General features: G+C 44.4%; 2 protein-coding genes across 12 annotated transcripts in view; one reads left to right on the forward strand and one right to left on the reverse strand.

Moving 5' to 3' along the window:
- Positions 1-3,791: 3,791 nt before the first annotated feature.
- LOC135413918 (zinc finger CCCH-type antiviral protein 1-like) lies at positions 3,792-25,305 on the forward strand. 3 transcript variants are annotated; one of them, XM_064654020.1, is made up of 15 exons: positions 3,792-4,072; positions 6,497-6,629; positions 9,701-9,953; positions 10,050-10,166; positions 10,514-10,576; positions 11,131-11,199; positions 12,449-12,550; positions 12,840-12,963; positions 14,157-14,322; positions 16,115-16,235; positions 16,788-16,884; positions 17,315-17,393; positions 20,623-20,753; positions 22,630-22,781; positions 23,387-25,305. In XM_064654020.1, the coding sequence occupies exons 1-15, from the start codon at positions 3,792-3,794 to the stop codon at positions 23,668-23,670; spliced, it is 2,172 nt and encodes a 723-aa protein (XP_064510090.1). In that variant the 3' UTR covers positions 23,671-25,305. The 3 variants fall into 3 exon arrangements, with proteins under 3 accessions (XP_064510090.1, XP_064510091.1, XP_064510092.1); XM_064654021.1 differs by lacking the exon at positions 20,623-20,753 and having other exon boundaries at positions 23,387-23,521; XM_064654022.1 differs by lacking the exons at positions 20,623-20,753; positions 22,630-22,781; positions 23,387-25,305 and adding an exon at positions 18,543-19,430.
- Positions 13,252-25,484, reverse strand: part of TTC38 (tetratricopeptide repeat domain 38) — a 43,288-nt gene continuing 31,055 nt past the window's right edge. For 5 of the 9 annotated variants that reach the window (XR_010430491.1, XR_010430492.1, XR_010430489.1 and 2 more), the window contains 2 exons: positions 17,668-17,914; positions 13,252-14,709 (listed from right to left, as the gene is read on the reverse strand). The gene's annotated coding sequence lies outside the window, so the exon portion shown is untranslated. The other 4 variants (XR_010430487.1, XM_064654025.1, XM_064654028.1 and 1 more) reach the window with 3 other exon arrangements.

Raw genomic sequence — 25,484 nt, forward strand, 5'->3', positions numbered from 1 at the left:
CCTCCAAAATACTCCTTTTTCATTGCACATCCCCCCCCAAGTTCTACCTTCATGGTTGTTCTTACTTGTCCACAATCCAGGCCCTCATTTTTACCTCAAAACATTCCTTCCCTGCCATGGCCTGGGAAATCAGGGGCAGGACTAAGGCTTGCTGGTGCCTTGGCACAAAGGAGCTGCAGGCACCACTGCACCTCCAAACCCTCCCGTTTCTGAGGCTGTGCATTAAAAATCAGCAATTCTGCTTGCTCAGGCCCTACAGTCCCTATCCAAAGACCACCATCCCTATCCCAGCCACCATCCCTACCCCAGCCCCTCAGTGATTTCAGCTCGAGACCCACAAGCTTTATTGCACTGCCAGCTCTGCTCTCTCAGCAGTAGCTCTGCATCTTGCCAGCGCCGCCATGGGAAGCTGCTCCAGGTTCTCACTGCAGGATCTTCATCTTGGCTCCAGCTCTGGGACTTTCCAGCTCCCACCCCACCCTCCCAATCCGAGCCCTGCAGAGCCCCAGAGCCCACAGAGGGTCTGAGAGCACCCCAAGAGATCACATGAGCCAGTGTAGCAGGGCTCTTCATCCTGGAATGCGGTCAAGCAACTCAATATTCAACTTGGTTCATGATGTCAAAACCTTATACTCACAGCTCCTGAGGTGTGTGTGTGCTCCACAGGTTTTTCCAGGACCCACATTGCAAGCAGCATAAGGGAAGATGGGCACCAACCATCCCACCCTTTTGGTATCTCTTGTGTTACTTTTCACTGGCAGTGGCAAGCCGCCTTGGAGGGGTCTTTTCTGCCCACTAGCAGGTACGAAAGCTAGTGGGACCCAGTACTGACTGTGGTGGCATCCTTGTGCTTCACAGTTCAGTTACTTCTACCTCCATGCACCTTATGGAACTTATTTGCCCATTTTCTGTGCTTCCTTATTTTATGGTTTGCTTCCAGTGGGACCAACAGGAAATAAATGGCATTTGCGATGTGCTGCATCTTCCTGCCATGTCCAGCTGTCAGATGGTAGGCTCTTTGCTGACCAGTTGTCTGTGCTCCAGTGTGCAGATTTGCCTGGTTTGACAGAAAGTGTTTCTCGATTTTACTGCTTTTACTGCTGTGTTTTTGATTATCAACACAGGCCATTCTTTTAACCTTTGTTCTGCTGTTTCTTCTGGTGCTCAAACACACCCATTTCCATGCACACTTTGCTCATACGAATCAAAACTTCAGTTTCAAGTCTCTGAAAGCTGATTTCACTTACTACGGAGTCAGCTGAATAGCAGAGGCAGGGAAAACAGGGAGATATTGCAGCTGCAAGTAGAGGACATCAGAGAGAAAGATGTACAGGGAGTGCATTTTAAACAGTAGCAAAAGGTTGCAGCAATCCAGCTACTCTTCCACTGGTGTCTAACTTAAACAAAGCCTTGATATTCAAGGCTGGAATCACTCACTGCCCTATGAAAATGACACCGATTTGGGACTCCTGTCCCATGCAGTGATGTCTTTTGCCTCACCCAGTTGTGTTGTTTCACATAAACTGGTTCTGTTTGAAGCAGGTAAAGAAGTCAAGTACTGGAGCATTTATATTTGCAAAACATACCCACAAACAGGATAAATCCACCAATGTTTCTTTGTTTTCACTCAGGCCTGAACCAAAACCCTTCTTGAATGTATTTAAGTGGAGAATAGAACATGCTTGCCACGACTGCATTTGCAGCTTCCTTCTGCTTTACTTTCCTGCTCTGTGCTGATGATACTGTTCCAAGTATCCAGCAAAGCTCCTCAGACCAGTAGTTCAGATTTCTAAGTGGATTAATGCAGAAATGCATGTTTTCATTGGAACTGGCTGAAAAACAAAAGACAAATAAATATAAGCAAATTATTGTACAGCTTGCCTCTCTCATTATCTACTGCTTGAAGTTGGCAATACATTGCTGACTCAATGTTCGAATCATTTTCTACCTTATCAGTCAGTTCTGAAACTAGCTTGAGTATGGACCTCAGTTTTATCATCCTTAGCAATCTGTTGACAACCCGAGAATGGATGTATCCACACCCAGAGCATAAACCAGTCCAGAACTATCAACTTACTTTTCTAAAGCTAGACCTGACAAACGTGGCAAACTTCTCCTTCTACCTCTCCTTCTTCTATCGTTTTCCAAAAATAATTTCGTTTGTTCAAGTATCATAGCAAGGGGGCAGATATGGGGAAATGTGCACAATGAAAAGATCGTTATATAACATTCAGCAACAAAGAAAGAGCAAAACCACAGGCAGTCCCACCTTGGCCTTGTTCCTAGAGGTGGTTTTCTCTCTATGACCTGAGCAGTGACTGTGACTATGTAGTTTCACATGCCTTTCAAATCAGGCATCAGCAACAGGCAACACAGGCTGGCGTTCACTTTATTTTCAAGGTAAACTTCCTGATCCAGAGGGAGCAGTTGATAGTTACTGTTCCTGAAACTTGCATTGCCAACGAGTTGCAGTATGAAAGCTCATCTCAAATGGATTTAGTCCTCAACTTTCTCCCCATCTTTTTGATTCAGTATTTGCTGTGCTTTTTCCCAGCCCCAGCCCTACTTCAACACTAACAGGAACATGGCATTTCTGCTTCTGTCATGGTTTAATCCAGCCAGCAGCCAAGCCCACACTCGCTCACTCCCCACCAGAAGGACTGGGGAGAGAATCAGAAGGGTAAAACCTGGAAAACTCATGGGTTGAGATAAAGGCAGTTTAGTAGGGAAAGCAAAAGCCATGCACACAAGCAAAGCAAAATAAGGAAATAATTAACTGTTTCCCATGGGCAGGCAGGTGTTTAGCCATTTCCAGGAGAGGAGGGCCCCATCATGCCATGACCTGGGAAGACAAATGCCATCACTCCAAACGTCACCCCTTTCCTTCTTCTCCCCCCTGCTTCATATACTGAGCATGATGTTGCATGGTATGAAATATCCCCTTGGGTCATTTGGGGTCACCTGTCTCAACTGTGCCTCTTCCCAGCTTCCCATGCACCCCCAACTTCCTTGCCAGCATGGCAATATAAGGAGCTGAAAAGGCCTTGGCTCTGTGTAAGCCCTGCTCAGAAACAACAAAACCATCTCTATTATCAGCCTTGTGTTGAGCACAAATCCAAAACGCAGCCCCTCACCAGCCACTGTGAAGAAAATTAACCCCACCCCAGCCAAAACCAGTAGAGCTTCACAGCCCTGCCAGGACACACACTGCTGCAACCAGCACCGATCAGCAGTTGACTGTTAGTCGGGAACAAAGAAAAGTAACGGCATTGCTACATAAATACTACAATTAATTGGGTATGCTATGGTTTTTTTCCTACATTATATGCTTAATGATCTGTACTAGATTCATGTTGGGTTTATGCAGAGAGAGCAGAAGTCAGCAAGTAGATGAGGAAATGTGGCTGCCCCATCCCTGAAGTGTCCAAGGCCGGGTTGGACGGGACTTGGAGCAACCTGGTCTAGTGGACCATGGCAGGGGTGGAACGCGATGAGCTTTAAGGTGCCTTCCTACTCAAACCACTCCGTGATTCTATAATTATACGAAACCCCCACACCCCTTTCAATCACCTCTTGCATATCTGTTTCCCGGGTGATCTGCAGCCAAGGAAGCCTCCAGGCTGGGCGGTTTCCTGCCTCCTGCCCTCTGCTTTCGTTTTCGATTCCTCCCGAGCGCGGCCGGGCGGCGGAGCCCCGCTCCCGCCTTCGGTCCCGCCCGCCGCCAGTCCGCCGGCGCTCCCGCTCCGCTCCCGCTGCCGGTCCCAGGGCGCTGCCGTCCCGCGGAGGGCAGGATGAGCGACCCGGCCGTGTGCTGCTTCCTCACCAGGGCGCTGTGCGCGCAGGGCGGGCGGCTGGGGCTGCCGGAGCTGCAGCAGCACGCCGGGCTCTCGGCCCCGCAGCTGGCCGAGACGCTGGCGGCCGCGGGCCCCCGGCGCTTCCTGGTGCTGCGCGGCGGCGCCGAGGTGCTGGCCGTGACCGACGTGCGGGTCTGTGCCCGCAGGGAGTGCGGCGGCTGCGAGCGGCTGCACCTCTGCAAGCTACACCTCATGGGCAGGTGCCACATGCGGCCCAGGTGAGCGCGGGGAGGGGAAGGGGAGGGAGGGGACGCCCCCCAAACCCCGGGGACAGAGGCAGCGGTCCCCCTCGGGCACAGCCGCGGGGCGGGAGATCCTGGCTCCGGAAGGACTCGCGTCCTGCCCCCGCGGAGTCGGTAAAAGCCCGAAGTGCCCGCGGTAGGTGGCAGTTTTCTAAAGCCTGGTTTTCTTTGTCAGTATTGCGATTGCTTTGTTTTGTTTTGTTTTAAATCCACTCGCCTCCACACCCCTCCCTCAGCCCCCGGGCATCTCGATGAAATAGTTTACACATATTTCTCTCCAAAGTAAAAAGCAAAGTGCTAGCATGCCCTCTGGTTTCACTCCAGAGAGTTACACACGTTGAGTTTTGCTGTAACTCACCGCTTCGCTTACAGACTTTTCTGGGAGAGGCACTGCTTGATCGCCCGTGTACATCAATCCCGGCTTCCGGAATACGGAGGACTCCCGGGAAGGGCAGGGCAGGCAAAGGTGGTACCTACTTTAAAAACATTAAGATAAAGGAAAACGAAAGTAAATACAGAAGAAAACAACCCAGAAGCTTTCCCGTGACAATCAGTGGCAACAGGGAGCTCTGATGGAAGAATTTGCAGTTTAAGCCCTCAAGCCCCAGGTCTTGTACTGTTGCGGTGTTACTAACCTGCTGGTACCCCACCGGATCCTTCCTCCAATAAAACAGATGTGTGCTCGGATCTGAAGAGCTTGGAGGAGAAAGGCTGTGTCTCTCAGAGTGTACCAGCAAACCACAAGGATAATAAGATTTTCTTACTGTTTGTTGCATTACTGACAGAACGATGAGCTTCCCTGGGATTCACTGTTAGAAATGCCTTCAGGTGCATGTAGGCACTCATGCTGGATGACTCTGTGAATTAAAACATGCAATGAGGTGATTCCCTTAGTAATGATAAACCACTCTGTCCTCTCAATAGCACTAAGTATTTAAAATCACCTTAGTATGTGTTAAAAATTAATAAAGCAAAGAGTATGCCTTTCATGGGAGGGAGGTTGATTAAAATGAGGGGACAGAAACACTGCTAGGTGGACCACATAGATCAAGAGAGAGACAATTTTCTAACTGATAAGGTAAAATCTAGCCTTGCTTCCAGACTTTGCATCCCTTTTGTTTTAGAATCCCTGGAAAGAAAAACGTCTGTACAAGTTACTGTGGTCTTGTATTTAGTGGAATCACAATTTTAGTCCAGTTAACCTTGTTTTTAACTGTCTCGCAAGTAGCTTTTCACTGTTTTGTTTTTCTTTCCTGAATGTGTTATTGAACTCAGTTGTTTAGTTATCATTGTATTTGTGGAGTGTTTTAACCTTTGACTTAGAAATATGGACTCACTGTGTGACTGTTGGGGGAATCTGAAGTCGACTGTGGAGGAACACTGGTGATGGCTCACGCCTCAAGTACTCTGTGGCTTACCTACCTTCACAGCCATGTATTGAGTGCTACAGCACCTAATAGCCCTAGAAGACTGTTTCTCAGCATCAAAGATGGCACACTTCTGCCCTTCAGACTTTGCAACCTTGTTTATTTGCTTACAAAGCAATGTGTCCAACAGGTAGCAGGGGTCAGGGGAGAAATATCTACTCAAGTGTCTGTACAGAAGGATTGGATCAGACATAGCCTGAGGTAAAAAACCTTTCACAAAGTGAGTTTCAAGAGTTAACTAGAGGCTGAAAGATCATAGACTTGAGTCTGGAGTCAGATTAACAGATACTTTTGCTGGATGAGTATGTCTAGTCTTAAGGCTGCATCAAATCACCTGTTAGAGAGCAGGACATGAAGAAGCTGTATTTTCTTGTTTCATTTTGGTTTGTTGTTTCAGGTTTTGGTTTTTTTTGCTTGTTTGTTTTGTTTTAAAAAATCAAACTTTCCAGCCAGCAAAGATAACAAATTGTGTTGTTTTCAGCTTCATTATCTCTTTGTTTTGCTCTCTTAGACTCTTGCATCTTTCCTTACATGCCATCCCTGGGACAACAACCTTTTACATTCACAGAATCAAGGGTGTTGCAACCTCTGGTGTTGTTGGTGTATTGCTCTAAAATTAACTTTCCCTCCAGCTGTTCAGATCATGTGACAATGACTTGTATTTTACTGGAGGTGAAGAATGTGTGGGATAGACAGACTTGGCTTCAAATTTGTGCTGCTCAGTTTTTTTGAAGTGTTGTGGCCACATCGGTGTTTACAATGGGGATGATAACGCTCCTGCATTTCACAGAGGAGTTATGCTGTCTGGTCTGTTCTCTGGCTAATTGCAGAGACCACCTAAATGTTTATAGAGACTTTTGCCAAGTCCCCTTTCTCTCATGGCTTTTCCGAAGTTGCACGTTTTCTGAGGTTCTTCTTTAAATCAGCCTGACTCATGGAGTACACATTGATATGTCTGTCTGTTTTCTTGCAGCTCCTGTAAGTACTCACATGACATCACCAGTGCTGAGAACAGAAAAGTTCTAAAAAAACATGATTTGTCTGGCCTCAGTGAGGATGAGCTGCGAATCCTGCTTCTCCAAAACGACGCTTTCTTCCTCCCTGATGTGAGTTGTACTGATGTCTTAAAAGAAGCTTTCTGTTCACCAGGAATGGGAGAGGGTAACAGAGAATGTGGAGTTCTGATCTCAGTGTCAACCTGTTAAAATGTAACAAGATTAGTCTGAATGAAGTAGGAATGGGGATGGCTATGTGTGAAAGCATCAGAAGAAACAATATAAAGGCCACAAAGTTACTCAAAACAAGCAAATAAAAATGTCAGCAGCTTCATTAGAGGTTTACAAGATACAATTGAAAGACCACAATAATTGTAATGCTTACAGGATAAGAGGTATAATGACCAAAAACCCAGTTTGTTGCTTCTTCTCCAAGAAATGATAGAGACTAGGAAGCAAGGTCCCATTTCCTTTTCCAGTCTTCCTAGGCCTGCACATTTTGGTGCATGAAGGTCTAAGAGAGTGAGAAAAATCTATGAGAAAATGACCAAATGACTGCAGTCATTTTTGTGTAAAATCTGCCTCTTCTAAAGTGCACTGAGTTTTCATACAGTAATTTTCTATGGAGTTACTTTGCCCAGTTTGTATGCCAGTCACCAAGTTTGTTAAATTCGGCTGAACATTCCATTCCAGGTCTGTGTGTGTGTATAAGGGCAATACTGTCTTCAAGGTAAGTACAGCCTGTTACCCTTGTCTTTTGCAGGTTATAATCTCCACAGATCTGTTGACATAACAGTTCTATTGTTTCTTTAGTCCCTGCTGTGACAGGGCAGGACTTTGACAAAACAGATTTTTTTTGTGTGTAGCATTTTCAAGTATGTTGTGCTGGCAGATTCAAGGAGCATGGTGGCAATAAGCAAGGGGGATTGTTCCCAGTAATGAGCATATAGTAGCAACCATCATTGGTTGGTATTACCCTTACGCTCTACTGTGGATCTGTTCAGCCCTCACCACCCATTAATTATCTCTAATTGAGCACCTTAACTGCTATCATACAGTAAAACAGCAAAACCAAGAGAAAACCGTGATTGATGCAGGCCCTTCATAAACCTGAGAGCTGGGAAGAGGGATCGAAAAGCCAACTTGGCTGTTTCCTGCTTAGAAATGCTGACTGGTTGTGTGTGTGAGGACATGGCATGTACAGAGCTCTCAAGCAAGGGGACACTTTGGTATTCTGTGACCTGAATTGGGGTGCAGGGTAAGGAAAAAAACACAACAGCACCATAATGTCAGGGGTTTTCACACTTTCCCTCACCTTCCCTCTGTCTCTCTTTTTTTTTTTTTTTTTTGGTAGGTTTGGGGTTTTTTTGGTTTTCTGGTTGTTTTGGTTTTTATTTGTTTCTTGGCAAAGGCAAGGGACAGCTGCTTTCTTGATGTAGCTAAATAGTGGATTCCCTATTGTCATGTTTTTAAACCCTGATGGCAACTAAGTACCATGCAGCCACTTGCTCACTCCCCCACCCTGGTGGGATGGGGAGGAGAGTTGGAAAACAAGTAAACTTGTGGATTGAGAAAAGAATACTATAATAATTGAAATAAAATAAAACATACTAATAATAGCTGTAATGAGAAGGAGAGAGAGATGAATAAAGCCCAAGAAAAACAAGTAATTCACAATACAATTGCTCACAACGTGCTGAGTGATGCCCAGCCTGTCCCTGAGCAGCAATCAGTGGCTCCCAGCCAACTCCTTCTCGTTTTTATACTGGTCAGGATGTTCTACGGTGTGGAATATCCCCTTGGCCAGTTTGGTCAGCTTTCCTGGCCATGCCTTCTCCCAGCTCTTTGTGCCCCTGCTCACTTACAGAGCACAAGACACTGAGAAGTCCTTGACTGCAGTGAGTCCTGCTCAGCACTAACTAAAACAACTCTGTGTTATCAACATTCTTCTCATCCTGAATCCAAACCACAGCACTGTGCCAGCTACTACAGAGAAAATTAACTCTATCCCAGCCAAAACCAGGACACTTACTTCACTGAGGCAGCACTTGCTTCTGGTTTGGTGGTTTATTCTGCTGTGTAAAAATTTCATCCTGCATACTAACATCTTTTAATGTACCTTCCTCCAGATGCTCTGTAGAATTGTTCTCAGCCAGATTCAGTGTTCTGAAAACTCTGAGAGCTTCAGTTTGAAATTTAAGTGGCTGCAATCTCTGCTACCCTAAACTGGTAATTTGTGTAATGGACACCATACAAAATAATCAGTTATTACCTGATTTTCTATTTTAGTTGCTTTTTTTCCCTATTCTCTTGAGCACCAAAGCAATTCCTGTGCTCTGGCCCCTGAAACCAGTGTTTGACATAAGTTTTATGCTTTTTTCAGTAATTCTTAAATCCAAGTTCAGGCTGTGTGACAGACACTATGAATCCAGTGAATAGTTGTTTTGCAGCTGAAACAGGCCTGATTTTCCAGTTTCTAAGCACTGCCATCCCAGCAGTCTATAATTCCCTAGCTGATACATAAATCTCTATATATTCAGCTTCAATGCAGCATTAAAACTGTCTGCTGGTGGGAAGAGGGGTTGGGAGGGGACCTGTGAGGGTCCCAGTGTGATGTGTCTGCCAGACAGCTGTGTGTCCTCCTCAAAGAAGCTTTCTTCTTAAGGCTGCTCCTCTGTGCTGCAGGAGCAAAAGTGTTGCTGTGGTGCTTGGTGGACAATATGAAGGAGTTTTTGGTGTGTGATTTGTTGCCTGGGTCTGATTCACTGCTTATCTCTTCGTTGGTGAATAGAGGACTAAGGAAGTGTTTTGCTTTTTCCATATGTACTCCAATCTCAAAGCATTCTTCTCACCATTTTTGGAAGCCCAAATGCAGAATAAACTTTAGAAATAGAAAGTGCAAATTCAGTTTTATGCAATTGTCTTGCATCCTTTTTTGGCACTTCCATGCTTGTTGGATTGGTTTTTCTTGAAACAAAAACTGCACAACTTCAAACCCAAAAATGCATGAATCGGCTTAAAACACCTGCTACTCTGTGCAAGAAATCTGTCTAGATTGTAGAAGTCACAATGACCACATGCCTTTTAGTCACCATTTTTCTGCTCTTAAAGCTGCATGCCTTAGAACAAATAAAAATTCTGATGTGCTTTTCCGTTTCATCTTGCATCTTCCCCACTTCTAGACCTGCCAATTTTACAACAAAAAAGGTGGTGTCTGCATGCAGCAAAACAACTGCAACAAGCTTCATGTTTGTCGACACTTTCTCCAGGGGGATTGTAGATTTTTGCTATGCATGAGGTCCCATAACCTCTTGGATGACCATGCATTGAGAGTGTTGGAAACTGGAGGCATTGATGGGAAAATAGCTTCGAACCTCCAGATTATATATGATCACAAGCACATGGAATTCAACAAGGAACTGAAGAAGGGAAATGGTAAGTTGTAAGAAACACTGGGCTTAAATAGGATTTTGAATTTGATAGAGGTATAAACATCTCAGATAAACCCCATCATCCTTTTGGTGCTTTCAGTACACAACTACAAACCAAGGGGAAATTATTTGAAACAAGAAGTAGTTACAAGGAATAAAGAACCTAAAGTGCCTCTGCAAACTGTGGACTCCACACTGCATGTGCCATCTCCAGAAGGTAAATATCTAGATATTAGTACCAACTGCTTCCATGTGGAATCAGCTTTTGTATTTCCCCTCTTGCAACATGTACATATTTTTTTCCTCTCTGCCATTATCTACTTTCCGGAATTAAGTAAGTCATGGCTGAATCATGTGGGAGAACTGCACTATTATTGCCTAAAATACTGCATAGAAAATAGGTATTGGCTGGCTAGGGTTTGCAGCTGTTATTACTCATCTGTCGTATCAGCAGTGGAGCACAATTATATGTGTGATGGACATAATTCTCCACACAGATTGGAATACTGCCAGCTCGCTGAGCCTGTGGCCCAGCAGTGCTGTTCATTCAGTCTTCTCATGCAGGTCCTGGTAGCACCCTGCCTGGTCAGAGACAACAGCAGTTGCCAACAGGAGGTAAAGATGAAGGTACGGATTGTTTCTAACTGTCTAGTCATGAGATCAGTGGTTCTCACTGGGATTAGATTTCCCCCAGCCCCACATCTCCCAGGGGCAGTCAGAATGCAGCTTCTGTGCTTACCTTACGGTACGCTGAGAGCCGCAGTGCTGGACAGAAGAGCAGTGCTGGCATTTCTGCCCAAGCACCACCACGAGGAGTAGCCTGGGACTGATGTCTGTACTGTCCTGGACACAATTCTTCCTTCCTGGGAAGGAGACAGATATCTTTCCTTGCCTTCTGTACCTAGGGAGTAAATATAGCTTTGTCAGTAGAGCAGTTATGTTTATATACCTTCCAGTGAGTGAATAGCAACTTGTATGTCTCCTGTCCTGGGCCTTGGCTTTAAAGCCTGCCAGAGTCCAGTACTCTCTGAACAGGTTCTTTTAGATATTCCACATATGGATGGTGTAATGTTTAATATCAAATTATGTGTGATGGACATAATTCTCCACACAGATTGGGATATTGCCAGCTCACTGAGCTTCTGTCCCGGCAGTGCTGTTCATTCAGTCTTCTCATGCAGGTCCTGGTAGCACCCTGCCTGGTCAGAGACAACAGCAGTTGCCAACAGGAGCTGGAGGTAAAGATGAAGGTATGGATTGTTTCTAACCCTCCAGTCTTGAGCTTATGTGAAGACAGTTGGTGTTACGCAGGTGTTGTGGACAAGCCTCAGTGAGCACCACAGAGCCACTCACTCACTTCCCCTCGACCCCCAGTGGGATGGGGAAGAGAAAAGAAAGAATAAAAACAAGAAAGCTTAAGGGTCAAGATGGGAGAGAGAGAAGAACCCCAGTGGATAAGCAGAAGAAGAAAACAAAGCAAAAGCAGTGATGCAAAGGCAGTCACACACCACCTCCCACACATGCCTAGCCAGTTCCTGAGCAAAAGATAGCTAACCCTCATAAAACTCCCTCTTTTCCCTTTATTGCTGACCATTATGCTTTATGGTATGCAATATTTGGTGAGTTTGGGTTCTCTGCCCAGTTGTGTCCCCTCCCAACCTACTGTGCACCCCCAAGTCTATTCACTTTGGGGGCAGGGTGAAAAACAGAGGCGGCCTTGATGCTGTGTATCACTGTTCAGCAAAAGCAAGGGCTTAACAGGGTGTTAGCAGCATTGTTTGGATCAAAAATCTAAAACACAGCATCACATGAGCTGCTATGAAGAAAATTACATCTTATCCTAGCCAAGTCCAGTACAGAGACATTTCTGATGTAGTAGCGTTTCCACTGGAAACAAACCCCAAAATATAAATGTTTACTTACCAAAATGTAGCAGTTGCAATGCACAGTTCAATCACAATGCTAATGGCACTCCCATTACAAGTCTGTATAATATGCTCATTGTCACAAAGCTGGGTGTCCCCAGTCTCTGGGAAGGGCTGAAGCCAGCTGAAGCCTGTTGCTGTCTTGAGAATTCTTTTGTTAGTTCTTCAGGTTTAGTACCTCTGTGTTGGGCTGAACTCCCCCCATGCTGGTCTGGCCAACTCAGGGAGAAACATTTCTACCCTGCATTGATCCACTGAGCTGACACTGCCATTTATCCACCCTCTGCTTCCCGTGGTGTGGAGACAAAGTTGGCTGCTTTGCAAGAACCATGGTCAGCCACAGCCTGTGTTACTCTTCCTGACACTGCCCTTGCGCTTCTCCACTGAGACTTCTTCCAGTGTCATTGGTCAGTCACAAAGCCCTGACTCGTGTGGTGGGCTGTATGGGGGACAGTCAGATCCTGAAAGTGCTTAACTTGGCTACTGCAGTCAAATCTTTGTTGTTTCTGGGATGAAGTACCAAGCAGGGTCTTTCTCTTGAAGCAAATAAGGACTGATGTGTTCTTTCCTGTAGATAAAAAGGACGATTCCTCTGCTGAAGCTTCAAAGGACAACAAAGAAGTTAACTGTGATGAGATCTGTGTGTTCTATGTCTGGAAGTACTGCAAACATAAGGGTAAGCTCTATAAAAAGTAATGTAGTCACTAGAGACAGTGACTGCAGAGACAGTCCCTGCTCAGTGGCTTGGGCTAGTGGTGGCATATGGAGTGTCAGTGGCAATTGTGCCTTCTCACTCACTGGAGAAACACCCCCCCTCCTGTTTTCAGCACTCTGTCTTCATTGCTCATACCAAAGCCCAGGGAGAAAGCCTCAAGGTGTAAAATCTGCTGGTTCCTTTTTGGGGTTTGTTGGTTTGCTCTCTGTGTTATGATTACAGAATTCAACTATGTCTGATCTTATTACAGATAAATGCAAATCTGTTCATTACCATTTGCCATATAAATGGGAGATATATGATGGGATCACCTGGAAAGACCTTTCCATGATGGAGGAAATTGAAAAGGCCTATTGTGACCCAAAAAACAGCAGGTATAGTGATGCTGGACTCCTTGCTTGGAGTACTGTGATTGAACCCCTGTGGAAAAATTCCCATTTTCTTCCAAAGATGTCTGACTTCCATAACTTCTGGCTACTGAGCCTCTCAGAATCTGGGAGGATGTACAAATGAGAATTTTTCCTTTTAAAAAGCAAAGTAAAAGTGATTGCATGGCAATATCACCCTATTTATGTCTTCTAAAAAAAACAAAACTGTATCTTACATTTAAAGCTCTGTGCAGGGTAAAAAGCAAGTGGAATACAGTATTAAGAATATCAGCATTTCAGATAATGAATCATAATTTATTTACAGTAATGAAGTTGGACCTTGTAACAACATATCAGAGCTGGTCCTTCTCTATGGCTGTTCTTTTCCTACTCCAGCTAGTATGCGTCATAAAAATAACAACAACAATAATAATAATAATAGCAATATCTGTTGTATGCCTAGAGACATTTTATGAGATGGCCCTTGTGTAAGCAGCATATCTCTTTTTTTTCCTGTTTTTCTTTCTATTTTAAGTCCTTTCTGAAAAGCCCCACTGTGCCACCTGGATTCATAGGGGACCCCAGGTCTGGCTTCGAAAAATGTATAGTAATTTTGGCCCATGCCTCTTAAGGCAACAGATGACTTTGCATCTTGCTGGATGGTGCAGATCACAAGCAAGATTCACAAGAGGAGGCTGCTTTCAAAGCCTTCCTGCCTGGAAGTTAACTTTTCAAGCCTCGCAGGAGTAAGAGCCCAGAGCTCCAGTGACGAATACAGTTTGCAGACCTCACAGCTGTGATGGCTGTGACTGCATCCTTTGTAACCACAGGAAAAGAACCAAGTTGATAAGCTGCGTGTACCTACAAAATTCTGGTTTTGCACTGAGACAAACTGGAAACTTTCCTTATTGCAGAGTATCTTTTGCCATGCTGTACTTGTAGTCCTGTGCTGTCTGTAAAGCTGGCAGTGCCACATATGGCCAGTGACTGAGATGGCATTCCATGTCTCACAGGCCATAGTTTGCTTATGAAGCTTGGATATGCTTTTCAGAGCTGTCATGTGTTGTGGAAAATACTCTGATTCAGGCCTAATTAGGTTCAGTCATATTATATTAAAGAAAATTGCACAAGCCTAAACAGAGGATTAGAGGATAAAAGATCTACTGTTAACTGTAAAAACCCTGAATTTGTCCTTACAGCATAGCAGGCAGGAACATTAACTTCCAGACAATGACCTGCTCTTCTTCCCCGGTTCGACGCCTCTCTACACCGTCATCCGTCACAAAACCCACATTCGTACTGACCACACAGTGGGTTTGGTACTGGAAGAATAACAAAGGCCAATGGACTGAATATGGAGAGCAGGTGAGTTCATATCCTGTGCTTTGAGTCACTTCTACAGGAGTATGTGGAGCCTATCCCCCCACTCCCCTTTACTCAGCAGGATTAATTAAGTGAATCCTTGTGCTTGAATTTTACAGTGTCAGGTAAGGCAGCAAAGCTACAGATGTTCATAACAGATGTGATAAAATGCTGACAGGCTGGAGGGAAGGGAACTGCCTTTTGGAGTTATCCATGGCTTCTCCACAGATCGAACATGTATATACAGTCCTTAAGATAGATGGGAAGTACTTGCCTCTCTTCGAATCATTGCCCTGCTTCCTTGGACATGCAGGGGTTGCTTTGCTCTCTCAGATAAGATGCAGTCTTTTTCCTTGGATGGCCAGGTCCTCTGATGAGAAACTAACCTATCTGAAAAATGCAGGAAAAGAAATAATGAATCTCACCTTCCCCCAAGGCAAATGAGTTTTCCTCATATGCTTTACAGTGTAGCTGTCCAAATGGTAGAACACAAAGGTGATCCAGGGACTTGGAAAAGTATGCAGGGAAAGATCTTGGATATAGTGCAGTTGGTAAAGGGCCTCAGCCTCAAGGAGTAAGCTTGAGAGGTGTCCCAGCTCCAGGAGAGATCACTGCTGTGCAGCCCACTCCTTAGCAGGGAGAGCTCAAAACCAGTTCACTCAGGCTGTCCTATTTGTGGAATAAAGCGGTTGGCTCAGAGTTAAATTACATGCGAAGTAAAAGAGAAGCGTGAGACTCCTTAAACCTGCAACTTTCTTTACGCCTTGACAAATTAGTCTTGGAACAACCACCTGCTATTCATGTGTTAATCACATGGTCAGTGTTCATTTCCAAGCTCATATGCATCAATGCTCACCATGTCACCCTGTGCCTTTGTGGGTTTTCAGAGAACAGGCTGGAACTGGAAAAGTTCATGGCCTTGTCATGGCCTAGGCCATTACTTCCTTTGGGCCTGAACCAAAAAATGAACACTAGTTTGGTGAGGAGCCGAGTGCAGCTGTCACACCCAGATGGCAGCTCAGCCCCTCACAGCCGCTCGCTCCCTCCCCTGCCTCGGGACTGGCGAGGGAATCAGAAGGGTAAAAGGGATAAAACTGGTGGGATGAGATAAAGACTAAGAGATAAAGCAAAAGCCATGCACACAAGCAAAGACAAACAAGGGATTCATTCCTCCCTTCCCATGGCAGGCAGGTGCTCAGCCATCCCAGGAAAGCCGGGCTCCACCACGGTCACGGTGACTTGGGAAGATGAACACCATCACTCCAACATCCCCCCTTCCTCCTTCTCCCCCAGCTCTGTATGCTGAGCATGACCCCACGTGGTCTGGGATGTCCCTGTGGCCAGCTGGGATCAGCTGTCCTGTCCTGTCCCCTCCCAAGCCCTTGTGCCCCCCAGCCCCTCGCTGGTGGGGCGGGTGGGGAGCAGAAAAGGCCTTGGCTCTGTGCAGGCCCTGCTCAGCAAGAACTAAAAGATCCCTGTGTTACCAGCACTGATCCAGCACAAACCCAAAGCACGGCCCCTACAGCTACTGGGAAGAAATGGAACTCTACCCCAGCCCAAACCAACACAGCTTCTTACAGGATACACTCCTGTCTGTCATTACTACTTATGTATTTGTGTCTACGTTATGAATGTTCCTTACTCATGCATGCTTCAGGCCACCAGAGTTCTGAGTAGATTCCTCTTCGTCCTACTCTTTGCCTCTTCTTTCCCTCTACCCAAGCGAGTTCCAAGGTTTAGTCCTGACTGTGATACTCTTCCTTCTCTCTCTTTTTTTCTCTTCTTCCCCACAAAGGGAGAAGGGGACAGTGTGGACTCGCCATCTTCTGCTGTTCTTGAGAATTTGTATCAAGCAGATCCAGATGCCACCATATCTTTCCAGGCTGGTCAGCATCATTACAACCTCAATTTTAAAGGTACTCATTTTAAAGGTTCTCATGTACAACTATGCAGTGCTGTACGAAGACTTAACTTGCAAACTCTCCCAGCTTTCAGAAGCTATGACTTCCTTTCCTGACACTACCATTTCACTTATTGGAAGGGGAAGTGAGGTAGTGACCGTCCAGAGAAAATTCCTTACAAAAATAACCTTCTTCCCCCTTATGCCTTGACACTCTCCAGACTCACATATGACCAGAAATAAAAAGATTCATAGTCTTCACATAAAGTCATAGTAAACCTTAAGTAAAGTGAATTAACTCTGTGGATGGTAAAAAATACAAATCAAGCATCTTTGTACTGCTGGAGTAACATTTAAAGAGCATGAGGGGCTTGAGGGAGCAAGCAAGATAGGCACAGGTTCAATCACAGTTACAGGAAGGACAAGCTTACATAGGCTTTGTGCAACTGTTCTTCAGCAGGTAGAATTGGTAATGAATATGCACTTTCTATTAAAGAATGCCTGTCCTTAATTAATGACCCCATCCTGTAGATTTATTCATTTTTTTCCTGCTCTTTTTCTCCTCAAGAAATGACCCAGACAAACATTGCTTTTAAAACCCGAAGAGAGGTCTGCAGGAGACCAAAATTTGTGTCTTCTGAAGATGTGCAGAAGATAAAGAAAGGGTAAATGATGCTCTTTATGTTGTTGTTTTTTTCATATTTCAGAAGTGATTATAGGGCAAAATGGCTGCCAGTGCTGGCAGTAACTGTGCAAAGAACACAGCTGCTGAGGGAGGAAGCACATCCCTGGCACTGAACAGAGGCTGTATCACAAACTGTTGGCTTGGTGCCTCACCTGGCATCTGGGGTACTTGTTACTCCAGGTACTATGGCCACAGTTGTTACTTAGAAAAGCAAGTGCAAGAGGCCTGTGACGGTGGAGTGGCATCATGCAAAGCCCAGCTCACAGTCTGAGGCCATCTCCCAGTTTCTTCGTGGTTTATCTTATTAATTTTTAAATGCAGGAATTAGCCAAAGGGCATGCTGCAAATCTGAATGTTCAGAGCAGTACTAGAATTACTAATTACTTAATTTTCTGTCTGTCTGCACACAGCCAGAGGGATTCTTCTATTCCAAATCAAGCCTGTCCTAGCCACTGGGATCAATCTGCACTGCCTGACTTGGGATACAAGGTATCTTTTTTCTTTCCATACTTGTAATTCTGATGGAAAAGCAGGATTCAAAGCTTAACTGAATCAATTCTAACTGTGTAGATGCTGAAAAGGGACAGGAGTGATTTCTTGGGGGTGTGTGCTAAAGATCTTTGTGATCTCCCAAGAACTCCTGAAAAAGGTGCCAAATTCCCTTGAACTTCACCTGCATTTTAGCCATTTATCTACATGCAAACCCAAAACCCACCAAGTTCGAGACAAAAAGATTCACTGTTAAAATTAAAAACTGCCTTACCTTGGTTACTTAGTGGACCAGTTAAGCAAAGGGCTTTTATGAAGCGTGTATTTCTTCACTAGAAGCTGGACTGAGACCAGACCCTGCAAACCATTAACAGGCTGTCCAGTAATGCTGTCGTGGCTGTTGGTAAATGAACTTTGGATTGGAAACCTAGGAAAGGAGATCTCTATATCCTCCAGCACTGTCGCACACATCACAGATCTGAGCACAGACCTTGGCCTCCAGGAATGGCAGAAATAAAGAGCTACGGCAATAAAATAAGAGAACATTTGGAGTGATCTCTTCAACAAAACAAACCCACCCACTGTCAGCCCAAAGTGTATGTTCCTATTTAGTTTACCAGGGCCAAAATGTGTGGGTGTTTTTTAGCTTACTACCTCCAGCAGTCATTCTGGAAAAGCAGCACAGTTTGTGGAAGTACTACAGGACACTTGAAAAAAGGCTTTTTTTGTATTAGACTTGTTCTGGTCAGGTCACTGTCACTAATACTAACTCTGCTCCCTCCAAACTCCAAGGGAAGCAGAGCTCACGGTGTGATATCACAGAGTACTGTGCTTGTACAGTCACACACTAATGGAAATCACTGTCAGGGCAGTGATTCTTGCTCTGCCTCGGGAACTCCTCTCCTTGATAACGGGACAGCAAATGCTCACACTCAGCAGGATTTTCCTTTTCAGGCCTGCAGGTGAAAAACGCTGAAAAAGTTGTGTAGTTATGAAGTATCAGCCTGCACCAGCTATGACCCTTTATTAGCAGTGGAAGCATCCTTGGGGAAATGAGGACAACCCCACAAAGTTTTCATGGAAAGGAGAACAGGCTTTGTTTTGTGGAGGCCGACATATTATAAAATAATAGCAGTACCTTTCTTACAGGATTAGGCCTTGTGCCACATGGCTGAGCCTCTGTTTTACCTAAGAAGGTTACAGTTCCTCAGGAAAAGATCACAGAATCACAGAATATACTAGGTTGGAAGGGACCCATCAGGATCATCATTCCAACTCCTGGCCCTGCAAGGGACACCCCCAGAGTCACACCATCTGGAAGATGCAGCATAGCAACAGCAGAAGGACATGGAGCTGCTGGAGCGAGTCCAGAGGAGGACACCAAGATGAACAGAGGGATGGAGCAGCTCTGCTGGGAGGAAAGGCTGAGAGTTGGAATTGTTCAGCTGGAGAAGCTTCAGGGTGACCTAACTGTGGCCCTCCAGTGCCTGAAGGTGCCCTCAGGAAAGATGGAGAAACTATTTACAAGGGCCTGGAGTGACAGGACAAGGGTGAATGGCTTCACACTGAGAGAGAATAAGACTAGATGTGATATTAGGAAGAAATCCTTCCCTGTGAGGGTGGTGAGGCCCTGGCTCAGGTTGTCCAGAGAAGCTGTGGCTGCCTCATCCCTGGAATGGATGGGTTCCAAGGCCAGGTTGGATGGGGCTCGGAGCAACCTGGGATCGTGGAAGGTGTCCCTACCCATGGCAGGGAGTGGGACTGGATGAGCTTTAAGGTCCTTTCCAACCCAAACCATTCTCTGATTCTAAATAAAAGATGTAGTACTGAAGTATAGTGACATAATTTTCATCCTGTAGGTGATGGTGAACAGCTTGAACTGTGGTGCCACAGAGTATGCACATAATCAGTTTTTGCTCATCCCAATTCTTTTATGTGTTGTGTTGTAAAGCAGCTTTGGAAAACGCTCCTCTATTGAGACGTGGGAAATTTTGCTCAACCTTGTTAAGGCTTTGAAATAAATTCAAAGAAATGGTTCTTTCTTGTGCAGCTGACTTTATTCTTCATCTATAGACTTCCCTGTGACAGGTCTCTTCATTAGTAAGTACTTAATGCACAAGCTGGGCATGGTGTCCAGAAAAGCACTTCTTTATGCAGCTGTGAAATACAAGTCCTATTTTATATTCTCTCCAAACTCGGCCTTCTAAAATGTGGAGGTTTTGCCTGGTAGGTCAGGATGTTGGTTCCCTGTTACCCTCCAGGATGGCTCCAGCTTTCCTGCTTAAAACACTTTAGAACGTGGGATGTTGGGCATTTCACTTTATGGCATGTTGAGTCCCCACTTGGCTTGGGCTGTGAAGTGGAAAGTATTATCAGGTGACATCAGTCTGCCAGCATCATGCTTTTGCAGTTTATGGAGATAAACATTAATTCCAGAAGATTAAAGACATGGGTTACTTTGGAGAAAAAATGGAAAATTTATGTATGACATAAGCAAGCAGAAGAGCTCAAATAATGTTTTAATTATATTTTGCATTAACTTTTCCTTGGGAAAAAATGTGCATTTCTTAACAGATTTTTAAACATGAAAAGTAGGGATAAATAGATAAATAAAAGAATAATAGATTAATAGACTTAGTTACCTTCAGGAAAGGAGATGTATTTGCTTAAGCAGGTATTTAGTGTCACATTTGTTTAGAATTGTAGCTTCTTTTCTTAGGTCTATATTTAAGTGCAGCTTTCCAAATTCTAACTTTGAAAAGTTAAGGTGCTACAATGCCAGGAGGGTGTGTGTGCTTTTTGTTTCCCAGCTGAAGCTCCCATAAATGTCTGGTTACAAATGATACTGTCATCTAACATCTTTTGTTCTTAATCAGCTTTAGATATAAAACTGACACTATCTGGAATAATGAGTCAAGTTTTCTTTTTTGTGATTTCTGTTTCACTGAGATTTAAAGTTGCAAGTGTCAGCTCTTGGAGATGATAAACCTGTAACTGATGCTTTCAGCATCCTTTCTGAAGAGAGGTGAGGTGTTCTTGCAAAGCAGGAGTGACATACTGACTTACTTATTATTTAATTATTCTCATAGTCACTATCTAAAACATTACATTATCCTTATAAGCATAGTTTGGGGACCCTTCTGCAAGTGCACCTGCTGTAATTAGGCTTCCACATGTTACAAGCTAACTGAAGCCTCATGTCTTCTTATGCTTGGTTTGTATTTTATAGGCAGTGGTGATCAGTAGTGTGACCTCTGAATACAACGCAATAAAGCAGCTGTTCCATCAGACTATGAAAACCTACAGCATCCTTAAAATACAGAGGATTCAGAATCCATCCCTCTGGAAGGTGTTTCAGTGGTTAGTATTTGTTTCCTTACCCTTATGGGGGGGGGTCTCCAAGAACAGAGTGTCCTGTATCTGCTTTCTAGGAAAGAAAGGAGGTTATCACCCGTGCTTTAACATGACTGCTTATTTCCTTCTCAGGAGCAGCTTCAGGAGTGAAATTAGTGTCTGAGGCCTTTCGTAGAATGTCATGCTCCTGTGGGGAGGTTCTTTTTGCATGGTTCCTTGGAAGAAGGGGAGAGGAGCATGGAGAGAAAGATCCGTGTGACACAAAACTGGGATGAGCATACCCACTGGGATGTGAGGGATTGAGCAGGAACTGCCTGCTGCACACGTGCCCTGTCTGTTTAGAGTATATGAAATGCTAAAAAAGCTAAGGGCTGCCTGGGTCTTTTTGTTCCAGTCAGATTTATTTTTGCTGACTGAAGTCAGTACTCACTGAGAAAGAATCCTTGCGTTTGAATTTCATGATCTGAGTTCTAGGGCTCCTTTCTGGTTTTCAACATCTGCATCAGTGATACTGAGCTCTAGGTAGATGCCAAGCTAGATACCAACAGATTTGAGCTGGGGCTCAACCAGATTCAAGTTAATTGGGTAGAAGATTAAGCTGTTGCATTGCACAGTTGTCTAGTTTAAAACAAGAGTAAGTATTCAAGGACTGTATGGAATTGTAATGGAGTAAAAATACTGCTCAAATAAGTGCTTTCCCCTGCAAAGTGACAGAAGCCAGGAAGTTATCTGCTAATGATTGCATAAAACCTTTTCATCTAGCAAGCCACAGGAGACTTCAAAACATGTAATAGTGCATACTTTTTATCCTACTCCAATGAGATAATTAAACTAAGCAGGCAGAATTTAACATTGCCAAGTCCATAGGATCATAGAGTAGTTTGAGCTGGGAGGGACCTTAAAGCCCATCCAGTGCCACCCCCTGCCATGGGCAGGGACACCTCCCACTAGCCCAGGTTGCTCCAAGCCCTGCCCAGCCTGGCCTTGGACACTCCCAGGGATGAGGCAGCTACAGCTTCTCTGGGCAACCTGTGCCAGGTCCTCCCCACCCTCACAGTAAGTTCTCAATGAATAAATTTCAGTCCATTGCTTTTAACTTTTCACTTTGTAATTTACATGTTGGAAGGATTTTCCCCTCCCCCCAGCCCTGCTTACTTCTTCTGAAGAATATTACTGTCTTGTCCACTTCAACAGCTTCTGAAAACCCGAGGGATGTCTGGAGGCAGTGGAATAGTGGATGTCTGGAGGCAGATGGGAAGTACTAGTTGAGCCTTTTGTTGTGATTCCTCTTTTGACCCTGTTCATAGCTTAGTTTGACTCTGGCCTAAATCAGTGAGGTCTGCAGTGGTGGAAGCAGGCTTGGTTTCCCTCCTGGCCCGGTCTCCTCAGCGGCACTGATCTCCCCCAGGGGCAGGAGCTCAGGGTGTTGGCATGAAGAACAAGCTGCCTGTAGCTTTCAGCCACCGCAGAAGCATGGAGGCTCCATGGTTAGTGCTGCCTCCACTGCACTGAGAGTCAGGGTGGGGAGGAACAGGAGACCTTAAAGCAGCATCAGTAGGACCCTACAGAGGAGCAAAAGGGTGGTACAGTGGAGACTTGTGTCAACGCTCACTTAAATTCAGAGTAAAGTCAGAATTATCTAGAATTGCTGAGCAGTGGTATCAGTACAGTACTTATCTGGTACTTGTTCAGCATGCTTCTGGTCTGTCTCATCTTCCGAGCTGAGAGGAGAAGGCAGGCTGGAAATCTCATCCAGCTGACATTTACAAGCACATTACAGAGTTGTTTTGAGGTTTACTTTTTTGGTTGTTTTTTTTTTTTTAAAACCTCTTTCTCCCTTTTCTTCCATGGCTCACATTCTCCTCCTCTGCATTTTTGTCAGGCAAAAGGAGAAGATGAAAAGGGAAAATGGAGGAAAGGAAGTGCAGGAAAAGCTCCTGTTCCATGGAACCAACACCTCCTTCATGGAAGCCATCTGCACTCGGAACTTTGACTGGAGGATTTGTGGAAAAAATGGAAGTAACTATGGAATGGGTATGTAGGAAGTGACTTGGTGTGTTAGATGTCTACCCAGACTCCCCTGATAGTGGAACAATCAAAGTCCTGAAGCCTTTAACTATAGAAGGTGGAAAAAAAAGGTAAGAATAGGTATTATGATCTTCCTTCTTCTGAAGAGGGCTGGGATTTGCTTTGTGTGGGGGCAAATCTTCTCACAAGCTGTCCAGACAATTGATGCAGGGGTTTGCTGTAGATGGGATCTTCTGATGCTTGAGGTCATAATTGAACTTGCAAGAGAAATTAGTCTTTATGGCAGGGAGCAAGAAGGGTGTGCATTCCCTCAGTGTGATCATGGAAGGCCCTCATGTTTTCTTGTCTGTCCCTCTCATTGTAACACACAATACCTGTAGTGAGCTTATATTTATTGCTTTTTAAAAAATTACTCCTGAAATAGCGAATTCTGAATGGAAATTATATGGTGAAATCTTTTTTCTTGCAAAAATTTTGGCGATATAATGTAACCTGAGTCAGAGGAGTCCTGAAAGTTAGGTCAGATACCTCCTGAAAACCAAGGGGATGCTCAGTTTTTGCTGTCTCTGTGTAGATATTCCTTAAAACTACATTTTCATCTTATTTTCCAGGAAGTTACTTTGCTAGAGATGCTTCCTATTCCCATGCATATTGCCAGGCTGCAGAGAAAGGACACATGATGTTCGTGGCTCGTGTTTTGGTTGGAGACTACATTAAAGGGAATGCAGCCTATGTCCGCCCTCCAAGGAAGTCTGCGGATGGGCTTTGGTTTTATGACAGCTGTGTGGATGATGAGTTAAATCCTTCTGTTTTTGTTGTCTTTGAAAAACACCAGATTTACCCAGAGTACATAATAGAGTATAAAGAGGATGAAAAAAAATGTGTTATATCTTAGAGGGATCGTGGCAGTTTATATCCCTCATCTTGTTTTCCGTACTGCAGGTGTTCTCATACTTGGTGACTTCTTTCTTCTTAATACAGTTCTTTGGAATGTTAATCCAAACAAATTTTGCATTGAGGAGGGCTGGCAAAACAGATGTTACAATTGAGACTAACTGCCTTCTCTTCTTCCTCTTTTAAATGAAGCATAGACATTTGGATAACTGTAGCAGGAAAATCAGAATTGTGGGATGGGAAATCGAATGTTATGACTTCTGTGGGCAAATAATTATAAGTGCATTGTCTTAAAAACAGAGAGGATTTCTCTTTGTAAAATGTTAGAAGAAAAATTAACAGTACAGTAGTTTTTAAGGAAGCTTTCAGGTTTTTATAGAGATTCTTTTCAGTGCAGAATTCATCTGTTCTTGATCCTCTAATCTGTCATTACTGTAAACAGCTCAGTGTGGGTAAGAATGCAGAGTCTGTTTTCAAAATACTGCTTGTTAATGCTGATACGAGTTTCGAGTTCAAATGGTATAAAAAGAAAAAGCCTTTATTTAGGATATTAATCCACGTCGTTCATTCCTGAGCGGAAAATTTTCATCTGTACAATGGCAGATGGATCAGAAAGTTGTTGGATCAAATTCTTTGTGGAGATCTGCAGTAACTTGTTTTGACCTCTACAAAAAGAGAGCTGAACTGAAGCTGTGAAAGCCACAGCCTATGAGTAAGCAGACAGTGAAACGGAGGGTTTGGCTGCAGCTCATGGCTGTAAGGGTACAGAGGCTGTGTCCCAACAAGCCAGGCTTTGCAGTGGATGTGGCCACGTAGTTTCTCAGCGTGAACATTTGCTCTGCGAATGTGATAGGACAGGAGAAACTTCTTAAGAAGCATCAAGATTTTCTGTCCTATTTGCGTTAATTTTCGTTTTTCCAGATGTAGGACACAACTGGAAGAGACCGGTTACGTTCTCTCAAGGCCAGTGGTAGAACTGCTGTCCTAAGACACTGTCCACATGTTTTGTTGCCCACGTTGCACTGGGCAACGCGCTGACAAGTGAGGTTCCTTTGTGTTTTGAGGTAGCTGTGGGTGATCCCACATACTGCTTCCCTGACTCTGCTTTGGAGAAACTTGCTTTCTCCACGATGTACAACCCTAACAATGGTGTCTGAGCCCTTTTTTGCAGTTACCTGCTTTTTATTGTTCCCAAAACACCCCACCAGAAACTTGTGCAGAGTTTCCACTGCATTTTAATAAGGACTCTGTAAGCTGACAGAACTGAAGACCCTCTGTACAAAGATGTCTTATTCAGGCAGTCTAGCTGTTAAGCGAGAAACTGTTGGTGAGGACAGAGGAGCAGTAATTTTTACTTTCAGATAAGCTTTACAGTAACACCAATAGCCTTCCAGTTTTTTGCATCTGTGATATAAATCTGTCAGCCACTCAGAGATTGCAAGTTCCCAAGAGGATGGGAAAAGATAAACCCAGGAAATCTTATTAAAACTACTGTCTTAGAACTAAATGAAAACATGTGTCAGTAAAGCATTAAAAGGGGAAGATTTTGCCACTTTTTAAGATCTCTCTCGTTTGCCTGTAGAGTTCCTGAATCACTGACTTTGCTATATTTGCAAATAAAATGTGTTTTCAGTCAGTTTTTGCTTGTTAGTGTGCCGTTTGTCTCTATACGTAAACACGGCAGAGAACCAGCTGCTGCCTGTGCTCTGTGTTTTCCTTCCACATGTCTAAACCAGAACTGCACAGATGTGGGTTGGCATTATAGTGCAGGTGCTTAGCTAAGTACAAAGGAGAGAATAGTCTTGATTCAGGGAG

The sequence above is a fragment of the Pseudopipra pipra genome, chromosome 5 (genome assembly GCF_036250125.1).
Source record: "Pseudopipra pipra isolate bDixPip1 chromosome 5, bDixPip1.hap1, whole genome shotgun sequence".
NCBI classification, from domain to species: domain Eukaryota; kingdom Metazoa; phylum Chordata; class Aves; order Passeriformes; family Pipridae; genus Pseudopipra; species Pseudopipra pipra.

Bases quoted from the DNA above. Each gene is read 5' to 3' on its own strand.
- LOC135413918 (XM_064654020.1), top strand. From the start codon at position 3,792: ATGAGCGACCCGGCCGTGTGCTGCTTCCTCACCAGGGCGCTGTGCGCG. The intron at 6,630-9,700 runs GTGAGTTGTACT...CCCCACTTCTAG, and splicing joins ACGCTTTCTTCCTCCCTGAT to ACCTGCCAATTTTACAACAA. The intron at 11,200-12,448 runs GTATGGATTGTT...TCTTTCCTGTAG, and splicing joins AGCTGGAGGTAAAGATGAAG to ATAAAAAGGACGATTCCTCT.